Below are 12,324 nucleotides of genomic sequence, written 5' to 3' on the forward strand. Positions count from 1 at the left end.
CGCGTAGGAACGCGCTGTAAAACGCTCAGGTGTGAACCCAGCCTAAGACATCTATAGCTGAACTTCTCTTAGGCCTCATGCACACAGCCAACTCTAGGGGCGGACTGGCCATAGACACCTCAGGGAGTTTTCCTAGCAGGCCGATACCTGGGCCCTCCTCAGTGCCACTGCCCGGGTACATACTATTGGGGGAACTACAGAGGTCATTATTAGAGGAAGTCCAGGCAGCATGCTGAAGGTAGGGTTGTCTTTGTGTTGTGGCCTACATCTCACCTCCTAAGTAGAGATGAGCGAACTTCTGTTTTAAGTTCGGCGTCTAAAGTTCGGGGGCGGGTTAGCGGAGAATCCCGATCTGGAACCGGATATGGATTCCGACTTCCGTTGTGGTCCGTGGTAGCGGAATCAATAATGGCCGATTATTGATTCCGCTACCACGGACCACAACGGAAGTCGGAATCCATATCCGGATCCATATCGGGATTCTCCGCTAACCCGCCCCCGAACTTTAGACGCCGAACTTAAAACAGAAGTTCGCTCATCTCTACTCCTAAGCCCCCTGCTCCATATCCATATTAGAGACAACAGGAGGCGGAGGACAGAACATGGCAGCTATTGATGGCCACCACAGAGGAACAGCTTCTGGGAGGTATTTTGTGCTGCACTGGGGTATCTGGTTCTGTGGGATGGTATTTTGTGCTGCACTGTGGTATGACTGACCCTGACAACTTGTATTGGCATCTACTTGTGTTGCCCTGCCTTCTGTCAATTTAGACGCACCTGCAAGATTCGGGCCACATTTAGGTTTTTCCTAGACAGGGGTGCACCTAGCCTTTCTGCTGCCTGAGGCGAAAACTGAAATGGTCGCCCCCCCCCATGCCAATTTCTTAACCTAACCCATTTGCCACAATGAAAGCACTCATAGCCCATGGCCCTTCCACTGCCCCCCTCTTGCCCCTACCTGGTGCTGCCTGAGGATCGCCTCACCTCGCCTTATTGCTGGTGCACCCCTGTTCCTAGGGCCATTTTAAGTTCCCAGTCCGCCCCTGACTGTCTGTGTGCCATCCGCATTTTATTTGCGGACCCATAGTTTTCAATAGGTCCGTGGTCCGCATTTTGCGGACAAATGGGGTCATTTATCAAACTGGTGTAAAGTAGAACTGGCTTAGTTGTCCATAGCATCCAATCAGATTCCACCTTTCATTTTCCACAGGAGCAGTCAAAAATAATAGGTGGAATCTGATTGGTTGCTATGGGCAACTAAGACAGTTCCACTTTACACCAGTTTGATAAATGACCCCCATAGTCTATCTTTTTGTGGAGTGGACATACAGATGCGGAAAGCACGAGGATGATCCGTGTGATTTTCGCTTCTGTATGTCCGTTCCAAAATAAAACATAGATAATGTCCTATACCAATACCACGGACCGACTGTAGTCAATGGCTCTGTAAAAAAATGTGGATACAACATGGATCGCATCCGTATTTTGCAGATCTGCGATTTGCAGACTGCAAAGCAGATACAGTCATATGCATGAGGCCTTAAACTTAGAAATGACTTATTCTTACACGTTTCGGGACAAGACATGTTAATCTTGGGTAACCAGGGGAATACTTTCAAGTTCTCTTGAAGGCAAGTGCACATCAGCTCAGAGCTTCCCCAAGGCGATTTCCCGTCTCTACATCTTCAGGTTGTGCTTTAAAGGGTCAGGAGAATGAACGCTCATTGAGGTCTTTCTCCATGTGACATATGTATGGTTTGGCATCGTTTAGAAGATATGCCCCCATTGTTTCAGATGGGAATACCCCTTTAAGGGCTCATGCATACAAATGTATGTTTTGTCCATGTCCGTACAGTTTTTTTTTTTTAGGCCCGTATGCGGAACCATTCATTTTAATGGGGCCGCAAAAAACTCTGTGTGCATTCCGTATGTTCGCAAGTCCATTATGAAAAAAAATAGAACATATCCTATTCTTGTCCATTTTGCGGACAAGGACAGGCATTGTTACCATAGATCTGCAAATAAACAGATGTATCATGGATGTCACATGGATGTCATCAGTTTTTTTTGTGGATCCGTGTTTTGTGGACCGCAAAATACATACGGTCGTGTGCATGAGTCCTAAAACAAATAGAACTGATGTCCTTTTCAAAACACGAAAGGCGAATGAGCCCTTATAACTCATAGGAAATTGATATTTTATTTTGCATTAGGCTAATGATGCACGCCGATCTTTGCCCCGACAACTGTCACCTAAACAAAGAATGTCGTGTAGCAGTGCATGCAGCCATTGAACTGAATACAGTCGCAGCATGACTCTTAAGTTGCCGCCACTGCGACCCCAGAATCGCAAAAATATCCAGAACTGCTGAATTTTTTTTCATGATTTCATGGTGATCTTTGGTCATGTGACAGGTGTCAGGGCCACAATAGCCGTGCAGACCCAGCCTAATGCAAAAAATAAAAAATCTATTTCCCACGAGTACACGGCGACATGTATCGCATGACATTTTATGTCATTTTTGTCAAGGGTGTCGGAATGCAACATGAAACATGCTGCGACTGCGATGCGACAGTCGTAAAAAATCTAATCCAGACATGTGTTGCAGGTCGCACACGACTTTTCGGCTAGGGCACTGGTGGATACATACAGTAAATACGATTGTGTGAATGCATCCTAAGGATACGGTTACGTGGCCATGTGTCGCGTGACAGCAAGGGCAACACAAAGAGGTACGACTACTTGGCGACAAATGTTGCACAACATTTCATGTCATATATTACTATGGTTTTGCAATGCGACATGAAACTTGCTGCGACGCAAAAGTCGAAAAAATCTGACTTGGATAAATTTTTGCGGCTGTCACGCTGCAGTACATTATATGTCGCGTTGCGAAACCATTGCAATACATTACTTGAAATGTTGCACGGCCAGTGTCGCCGTACCCTTAGATCTGTGATCTGGCTGTGAAAACACAACCAAGTCGCAGGCGAGTTACGTGTCGTGTGCACTGAAGTCAATGGAGTGAATATTGCATGCAAAGTTTGACTTGCATCACATGATGTCTGGATTTTTTTTTGCGACTGTCTCGTTGCAGCACGTGGCGTGTCACAATGCGACTCCATAGACATACGTTACACTGAGTTGCGCTGCTAACGAATGCACTAAAAACAGTGCAGACGTCCGCGAAGAAAAGGTGTACGTAATAAGAAGATGCTTACCCCCTGTACTTCGCCACCGGTACAATGGTTCGGATGGGCTGCACAACACCTCCTTCCTTTCCTCTAGAATAATTAACCAGAGCTTTTTCCAGCATCGGGATCAGAGTTGAATAAGCTAAATGCTTCTCCACTATGTCTGCCCCTAGAAACACCGGGTGCTCACTCATACTGACAGTACAGACGGGAGCTTGATAGTCAGCTCTGCAGGTCAGCAGCTCCGAGTAAAATACCCAGCAGTCAAAGAGACTCAGCTACTAACCCGGCCCAATTTCTGGTGACGCCTCCTCTCCCGGACACTCCTCTCGCTCTGGTTGGGGGAACTTTTCCAAGGTTACTTCTCAATCCTTCTGTTACATAGTTACATAGTTATAATAGGGTTGAAGAAAGACATAAGTCCATCAAGTTCCACCAAGGGATAGGTGGGGACGCGAATCCCAGAAGGAAGTGAGACTCTACACATTTTCATAAGCCTTAGGCCTCCTGCACACGACCGTTGTGTGCATCCGTGTCCGTTGTTCCGTTTTCCGTGATTTTCTGCGGACCTATTGACTTTCAATGGGTCCGTTGAAAACTCGGAAAATGCACCGTTTGTCATCCGCGTCCGTGATCCGTGTTTCCTGTCCGTCAAAAAAATATGACCTGTCCTATTTTTTTGACGGACAACGGTTCGCGGACCCATTCAAGTCAATGGGTCTGTGAAAAAACACGGAGGCACACAAGATTGTCATCCGCGTCCGTGATCCGTGTCCGTTTTTTTCCTATCATTTTCAAGGCAAACTTGACTTAGATTTTTTTTTCACTTTTCTGGTCTGGTGATCCTCCAAAAATCAAGGAAGACACACGGAAGAAAAAACGGACACGGATCACGGAACAACGGAACCCCGTTTTGCGGACCGTGAAAAAATACTGTTGTGTGCATGAGGCCTTAATGTCATTTACTTTTAAGAATTCATCTAAACCCTTTTTAAAACTGTCCACTATTGCTGCCGTGACCACGTCCTGAGGAAGTCTATTCCACAGATTCACCGATCTTACAGTAAAGAAGCTTTGACGCTTCTGGAGAGGGAACTTTTTCTTCTCCAGTCGGAGGCAGTGCCCCCTTGTCTTTTGAGGGCATTTTACATGGAACAGTTTTTCACCGTATTTTTTGTATGGGCCATTTATATATTTGTATAGGTTAATCATGTCGCCCCTTAGACGTCTCTTCTCAAGACTAAGTAAATTAAATTCTTTTAATCTTTCTTCATAACAAAGACCCTCCATACCCCTTATCAGTTTAGTCGCTCTCCTCTGTACGTTTTCCAGCTGTAGTGCGTCCTTTCTATGGACTGGTGCCCAGAACTGGACTGCATATTCTGGATGAGGCCGCACCGACACTTTGCTAAGTGGTAATGTCACATCCCTGCCCCGCGAGTCCATGCCTCGTTTAATGCATGACAATATCCTGGTGGCCTTAGAAGCAGCTGATTGACATTGCGTGCTATAATTTAATCTACCATCCACAAGGACATCCAAATCCTTCTCTATAAGTGACTCTCCCAGTGTTACATCACCTAGGACATATGAAGCACAGAGATTAATACTACCAAGATGCAGAACTTTATGTCACTATGATTCTGTGGAAAAAAGGCCATGCAGAGACACATAGCATTGTAAATCATGATAATGCCGTGCGCTCCTGCAAGTCCTGAGCGGAGGATCACACTCACACACAGAGCGCGTTTCCCGCAATGGACTCGCTCGTATCAAACAGCCCCTAGGGTCAAGAACGCAGACGTCTGTTATTTAACAAATGAAAACCGCACTGTATAGGCATTCTATATTTTTAATGGCCACACAGCACCTTAAATACCGCTATACTATACTACACAGTGCGGTCTTCTTCAGGCAGCTGCGGCCTAATTGGCTGCACGGTTCTTGAACGCAGCTGGCCGTGGCCGAACAGATCGCAAACATGCAGTGTGGTCATACCCTTAGGCCTCTTGCCTTTTTTGCGTTCCGTATATGGAACCATTAATTTTAATGGGTCCGCAAAAAAAAACGGAATGTCCTCAGTATGAATTCAGTTTTTCTGTTCCGTTCAAAGATAGAACATGTTCTATTATTGTCCGCATAACGGACAAGGATAGTACTGTTCTATCAGGGGCCAGCTGTTCCGTTCCACAAAAAACAGAATGCACACAGACGTCATCTGTATTTTTTGCGGACCGCAAAATACTGAAAAAGCCATATGGCCGTGTGCAAGAGGCCTTATATATACATATATACCCCAGACAGAAGATAGTGTGAACAGAGCCTTATACAGAGTTGTAACAGAAGATCCATTGAGGACCATGAGGCGTAAGGAGTGGGGTTTTTTTTACTGCTGGATCCCAACAGTATTCATACATACAGCACCCTGCCGAGCTTTACGGCAGCACACTGAGGCTGTGCAGGTAGGTAGTCATACAGGGTTCTGACCTGTGTATGAGCTCTAAGGCCCCTTTCACACGGGCGAGTATTCCGCACGGGTGCAATGCGTGATTTGAACGCATTGCACCCGCACTGAATCCGGACCCATTCATTTCTATGGGGCTGTGCACATGAGCTGTGATTTTCACGCATCACTTGTGTGTCGCATGAAAATCGCACCAAGCTCTATATTCTGCGTTTTTCACGCAACGCAGGCCCCACAGAAGTGAATGGGGCCACGTGAAAATCGCAAGCATCTGCAAGCAAGTGCGGATGCGGTGCGATTTTAACGCATGGTTACTAGGTGATGATCGGGCTGGGGACCCGATCTGTATTATTTTCCCTTATAACATAGTTATAAGGGAAAATAATAGCATTCTGGATACAGAATGCAAAGTAAAATAGTGATGGAGGGGTTAAAAAAAAAAAAGTTGCGGATCTCTGTCTTCTTCTGTAATGTTGAGCTGCCGACTAAGGACCTGTGGTGATGTCACATCACATGATCCAATCACATGGTCCCTCACCATGGTGATGAACCATGTGATTGGACCATGTGATGAGCACAGTGACGTCATCAAAGGTCCTATTCCTGTGCACAGCAAAGAAGAAGACAGAAGAGATGCCGGCTGTGGGATCAAGTGGATTAAGGGGAGTTAAATTTTATTTTTATTTTTTTAACCTCTCCAGCCCTATTGTACTATGCATTCTGGGTACCAAACATGCTGATTGCAAAACGCATTACAATGTTTTGCACTTGCGCGGAAAAATCTAGCATGTTCCCGCAACGCACCCGCACCTTTTCCCGCAACGCCCGTGTGAAACCAGCCTTATAGAGCTGTGCAGCGCAGTGGTGTCAGCTTCTCCCTATATAGCCCTTTGGTTCTGGGAACTATTAGTGGTCCAATGTCATCCTCCCATATGTACCTATGACCTATCATTTTGACTGGAATGACCCTTAAAAGTTAAAATATAATATGTCATAAAATAAAATATGGCTGCGGTGACCATTACTATCAGCTGTTGCAATGGAGTGTGAAGCACAGTTTAGTTTTGATATTGCAAGACGAGCAACTTAATGAAAACTTACCAATATACAGTACAATAAGACAGTGACACCTAGTGGCTAAAGCAGTAATCTACAAATGTGGCCATTTCTAGTTAAAAATAAAATTGGGGGTCATTTACAAAGCCTACCGTTTTACACTGGTCATTGTTTCCCCTCTGCGCTGGCGGAGTCATCATAATTTAGGCATGCTGCCGGCAGTAAAAAAACTATTTCAGCCCCTGATTTGAGTAGTTTTCACTACGCCCGTTTCCAAGCGTGGTGGGGGGGAGACTCCAACAGCTGGCAACTCCACCAATCAGTTATTCTGATTACCTGACAGCTTACCAAGCACGGCGCCATACATTGTAGAGTGTCTCAGCTTGGTATTGCAGCCCAGCCCCATTCACTTGATTAAGGCTACTTTCACACTTGCGGCAGAGGATTCCAGCAGACAGTTCCGTTGCTGCCGGCAATCTGGACGCAAACAGATGCATTTGTGAGGCGGATCCGTCACACAAATGCATTGCAATACCGGATCCTTCTTTTCGGGTGTCACCCGGAAAAACTAATCTGGTATATTTTTTTTTCGCTGATTTAATGGTCTGTGCCTGCGCGGACTAAAAGAACGGATCCCTTTTGCCGTAACACTTGGGGCCGGATCCGGCATTAATGCATTTCAATGGAAATTAATGCCGGATCCATCATTCCGACAAGTGTTCAGGATTTTTGGCCGCGGAGAGAACTGCAGCATGCTGCGGTATTTTCTCCGGCCAAAAAACGTAAGAGGGACTGAACTGATGCATCCTGAACGGATTGCTCTCCATTCAGAATGCATTAGGATAAGGCCTCATGCACATGACCGTTGTTTCATTCCATGTCCGTTGTTCCGTTTTTCGTGACTTTCAATGGGTCTGTTGAAAACTCAGCTAATGCACCATTTGTCATCCACGTCCGTGATCCGTGGTTCCAGTCCGTCAAAAAATATAACCTGTCCTATTTTTTTCACGGAAAACGGTTCGCGGACCCATTCAAGTCAATGGGTCTGTGAAAAAAGACGGAGGCACACAAGATTGTCATCCGCGTCCGCGTCCACTTTTTTTCTATCATTTGCATGGCAAACTTGACTTAGACTTTTTTTTTACTTTCCTTCATGTCTGGTGACCCTCCAAAAAAAAAGGAAGACACACGGAAACAAAAACGGAAACGGATCACGGAACAACGGAACCCCATTTTGCGGAACGGAACACAACGGTCGTGTGCATGAGGCCTAAGACTGATCAGTGTTTTTTCCGGTATTGAGCCCTTAGGACGGAACTCAACACCGGAAAACAAAAACGCTAGTGTGAAAGTACCCTGAGCCGCACATAGGGCATGTGACCGGTTAACGTTATGTCACTCACCTAAAAGAGGCTGTAGCGCTCCGGAGTCGAACCTCCACCGATCAGATATGGATGACCGAGCCTCAAGGTAGGTCATCAACAATAGGCTACATACACACGACCATGGTGTGTTTTGCAGTCCGCAAAACACGGATGGCGCCGGTGCGCATTCCGCAATTTGCGGAACGGCACCGACAGCCTTTAATATAACTGCCTATTCTTGTCCGCAAAGCGGACCACGGAACGGAGTAAACGGATGCAGACAGCACACAGAGTGCTGTCCGCATCTTTTGCAGCCCCATTGAAATGAATGGGTCCGCATCCGAGCCACCAAAACAACGGCCGTGTGCATGAGGCCTTATTCTCTGGATGGGTCATCAGTATCTGATTGGTGGGGGTCCGACACCCAGGACCCCCGCCGATCATCTGTTTGAGAAGGCACCCACGCTCACGGCCTTCTCCGTACTCACCAGGCACAGCGCTGTACATTGTATAGTGGTTGTGCTTGGTATCGCAGCTCAGCCCCTTTCACTTCAAGTGACCGATAAATGTGTCGTCACTGGCCCGGGGCACTACCGCAAGCGCTGCTGCCTTCTCAAACAGCTGATCGGCATGGGTCCTGGGTGTTGGACCCCTCCATCCACCGATCTTGAGGATAAGCCATCAATATGTGAAGTCCGGAGGACCCCTTTAAGAAATTATGTCTGTTTCTCATTTACCACAGAGCACGGATTGTGCATTTGCTATAATGGGGAGTTTAATGGGAACGGACGACAGAACCGCACTTTCTGGGTAACGATTCTTTCTCTACCCCTCGAGGAGTAATTGGGTATTGTGGCTGGATTTCTATTGAGTGATAAGTGAGTGCACCAAAAGCGTCATTGAGGTTTTTTGGCAGGTTAGCGTGGGAAGCTGGCTCGCCTGCCGTTCATAGTGCGTCTATTCAGCCACAGAGGCAGCGTTTTCCTCCTTCCAGTCGGCTGCTCCTCTAATCGATTTTGATTTGGAAGTGACCCGGACCTGCTTTCCCATCGCTGTCCTGAGCTCACACCATGCTGTCCTACATGAGAAGAAAGCATAGCCATGATATTCAGCATGGGAGCAAATCACAAAGGTCCTTTTCAGAAATCCTATATTTATAAAGAAATCCAAGCATCCATTGATGAAAGGGGTAATCCCATATACGTTGTATTTTTTATGATAGATGGGTGTCCGGCCTCTAGGACCCTCACCGATCATGAGAATGAAGGGACCTAGAGGCCAGTGCGTTACGCTTTCCCTTCACTGGTTTTGCACAAAATTATTCTGAAGGGCCCCTCAGGACTAATGCATGTTCACATTTCAAGGGGCTGTCCCACAAAAAATATTCTACCGTTTTCAAACTAGAGCATGGACACGCCCCCTTGGCTGCAGCAGAAAAGACACTCCCCTTCAGCTGTCAGCTTGATATAAATCGAGTAGACCAATGAATGTGGAGATTTGTTAAAAAAGAGATTGTCATGTCCTGTATGATGTCTGATTGTCATTTTTTACATTAGTCATGGGAGAGCCCCCTTTAAAAGGACTCTGTCACCACTTTCTAACCCCCCCTTTTAAAACTATTGTTCTCTCCATGGCGCCCTTGTGATTACAAAGGTGTTGTTATAACATAAATTCTCCGTCTCGTTTTGATAAAAATACCTTTTATCTAACCTGTCAATCTTGTGGATAAGGTGCCCAGGGCGTTTCTGAAGGTCTGAAGCTGCCGCCCGCCGCCGTTGGTGCCCAGCTCCTCCCCTGATCCTTTCAGCGCCGCCTGAATGTAAAGAAATCCGCCTCCGGCTCTCGCTCAGTGCCCCCTCCTCCTTTTCAAAGATCCCGCGCGTGCGCACAGGCCTGTGCCTGATGCGCCCGTGCGGACATTTAGAATCAGCCTCATTGAGCGAAGTGCGCGCGCGCGGGATCTTTGAAAAGGAGGAGGGGGCACTGAGCGAGAGCCGGAGGCGGATTTCTTTACATTCAGGCGGCGCTGAAAGGATCAGGGGAGGAGCTGGGCACCAACGGCGGCGGCGGCGGGCGGCAGCTTCAGAAACGCCCTGGGCACCTTATCCACAAGATTGACAGGTTAGATAAAAGGTATTTTTATCAAAACGAGACGGCGAATTTATGTTATAACAACACCTTTGTAATCACAAGGGCGCCATGGAGAGAACAATAGTTTTAAAAGGGGGGGTTAGAAAGTGGTGACAGAGTCCCTTTAAGTAGTTTTTTTTGATCATTGCACATTCAGGACTTATCATCTGTATAGTCAGATAGGATATCTGGTGCTTATTGGTTCCAAGGTCTGCTCTAAATTATCGTCTGCTAGACCTTAGTAGCCTTGTTTTATAAGGGCCCCTTTTATGATATAGGGTCCATTAATGTGTCGGTGCTTGGACGCACCAGAGGATCCTTTGGTACTCTGGTGGGCCAGTCTGTCCCTATCGGTGACAGGACCGAGGATGTGAAAGGACCTGTTTAAGGCTCCATTCACACGTCCGCAGAATGTGTCCGCATCCGTTCCGCAATTTTGCGGAACGGGTGCGAACCTATTCATTCTCTATGGGGACGGAATGGATGCGGACAGCACACAGTGCGGAGCGCGGCCCCGATCTTTGGGTCCGCAGCTCCGCAAAAGATAGAACATGTCCTATTCATGTCCGCAGCTTGCGGACAAGAATAGGCATTTCTATGGGGGTGCCGGGCTGGTGTGTTGCGGACCTGCAATTTGCGGGTCCGCAACACATCACGGACGTGTGAATGGAGCCTCAAGGGCATCTGTCAGCAGATTTGTCCCTATGACACTGGCTGACCTGTTACATGTGCACTTGGCTGCTGAAGGCATCTGTGTTGGTCCCATGTTCATATGTTCCTGCCTTGCTGAGAAATATTACGTTTTAATATATGCAAATTAGCCTCTAGGAGCAATGGGGGCGTTGCCGTTACACCTAGAGGCTCTGCTCTCTCTGTAACCCTCCACTTCTTTATTCCTCCCCCCTGCCGGTGCTCCACATTACAGGTCTGTGCAGGGGGCTGGCCGGCAGTCAGCCTCAGCTCATCCACAGACCAGAGCAGCCGATGTATCCTGCTGCTGCTGCGAGGAACAAGGTAAGTATGTGGAGTTTCGTTTTTACCTTTTTAGTGAGGGGGCACATATCTGGACATAACTACTGTGAGGGGGGCACATATCTGGACATAACTACTGTGAGGGGGCACATATCTGGACATAACCTGTGAAAGGGGCACAATGTGGACATAACTACTGTGAGCGGGCACATATCTGGACATAACCTGTGAGGGGGACACATATCTGGACATAACTACTGTGAGCGGGCGCATATCTGGACATAACCTGTGAGGGGGGCACATATCTGGACATAACTACTGTGAGGGGGCACATATCTGGACATAACCTGTGAAAGGGGCACAATGTGGACATAACTACTGTGAGCGGGCACATATCTGGACATAACCTGTGAGGGGGGCACATATCTGGACATAACTACTGTGAGCGGGCACATATCTGGACATAACTACTTACTGTGAGCGGGCACAATGTGGACATAACTACTTACTGTGAGCGGGCACAATGTGGACATAACTACTGTGAGCGGGCACATATCTGGACATAACCTGTGAGGGGGGCACATATCTGGACATAACTACTGTGAGGGGGGCACATATCTGGACATAACCTGTGAGGGGGGCACATATCTGGACATAACTACTGTGAGGGGGGCACATATCTGGACATAACTACTGTGAGGGGGGCACATATCTGGACATAACTACTGTGAGGGGGGCACATATCTGGACATAACTACTTACTGTGAGCGGGGCACAGTGTGGGCATAACTACTGTGTGGTGGCATGAAGGGGGAATTATTACTATGTGGGGGCATTTAGGGGACTGGTTGGGATTAGGTGTTTAGTTATGTTTTGGGCAGAGTTACAGACGTGGCCTAGTGCGGAAAACATTTGCTGCTGTGTGTTTTTTGTGTCCCTCTTTCTTCTTTTCAGAAATTTAGAGGTGTGTGTGTATATATGTATGTCATATAGTCATGTAGTACTTACAGTGTAGTAAAACTGCATTGTCAATAACACTCAGCTGTAAGTACACGCTGGGAGTTGTAGTTCACAGGCAATGCTCGACAGGAGTAGGACATGAAGAGTGCCCAGTGCCGCAGCAGTGACGGGGTTAAGCAGAAA

General features: G+C 47.2%; 1 protein-coding gene across 6 annotated transcripts in view; it reads right to left on the reverse strand.

Annotated features, from left to right (window-relative positions):
• Window positions 1–12,307, reverse strand: part of CRYM (crystallin mu) — a 72,364-nt gene extending 60,057 nt beyond the window's left edge. The window contains exons 1-2 of one of the 6 annotated variants that reach the window (XM_044303541.1): window positions 12,190–12,305; window positions 9,019–9,157 (exon numbers count right to left, since the gene is read on the reverse strand). In XM_044303541.1, the coding sequence (XP_044159476.1) occupies window positions 9,019–9,029 (11 nt within the window). In that variant the 5' untranslated portion in view covers window positions 9,030–9,157; window positions 12,190–12,305. The other 5 variants (XM_044303540.1, XM_044303542.1, XM_044303543.1 and 2 more) reach the window with 5 other exon arrangements.
• Window positions 12,308–12,324: the final 17 nt, after the last annotated feature.

Source organism: Bufo gargarizans, chromosome 8 (assembly GCF_014858855.1).
Source record: "Bufo gargarizans isolate SCDJY-AF-19 chromosome 8, ASM1485885v1, whole genome shotgun sequence".
In the NCBI taxonomy this organism is placed as follows: Eukaryota; Metazoa; Chordata; class Amphibia; order Anura; family Bufonidae; genus Bufo; species Bufo gargarizans.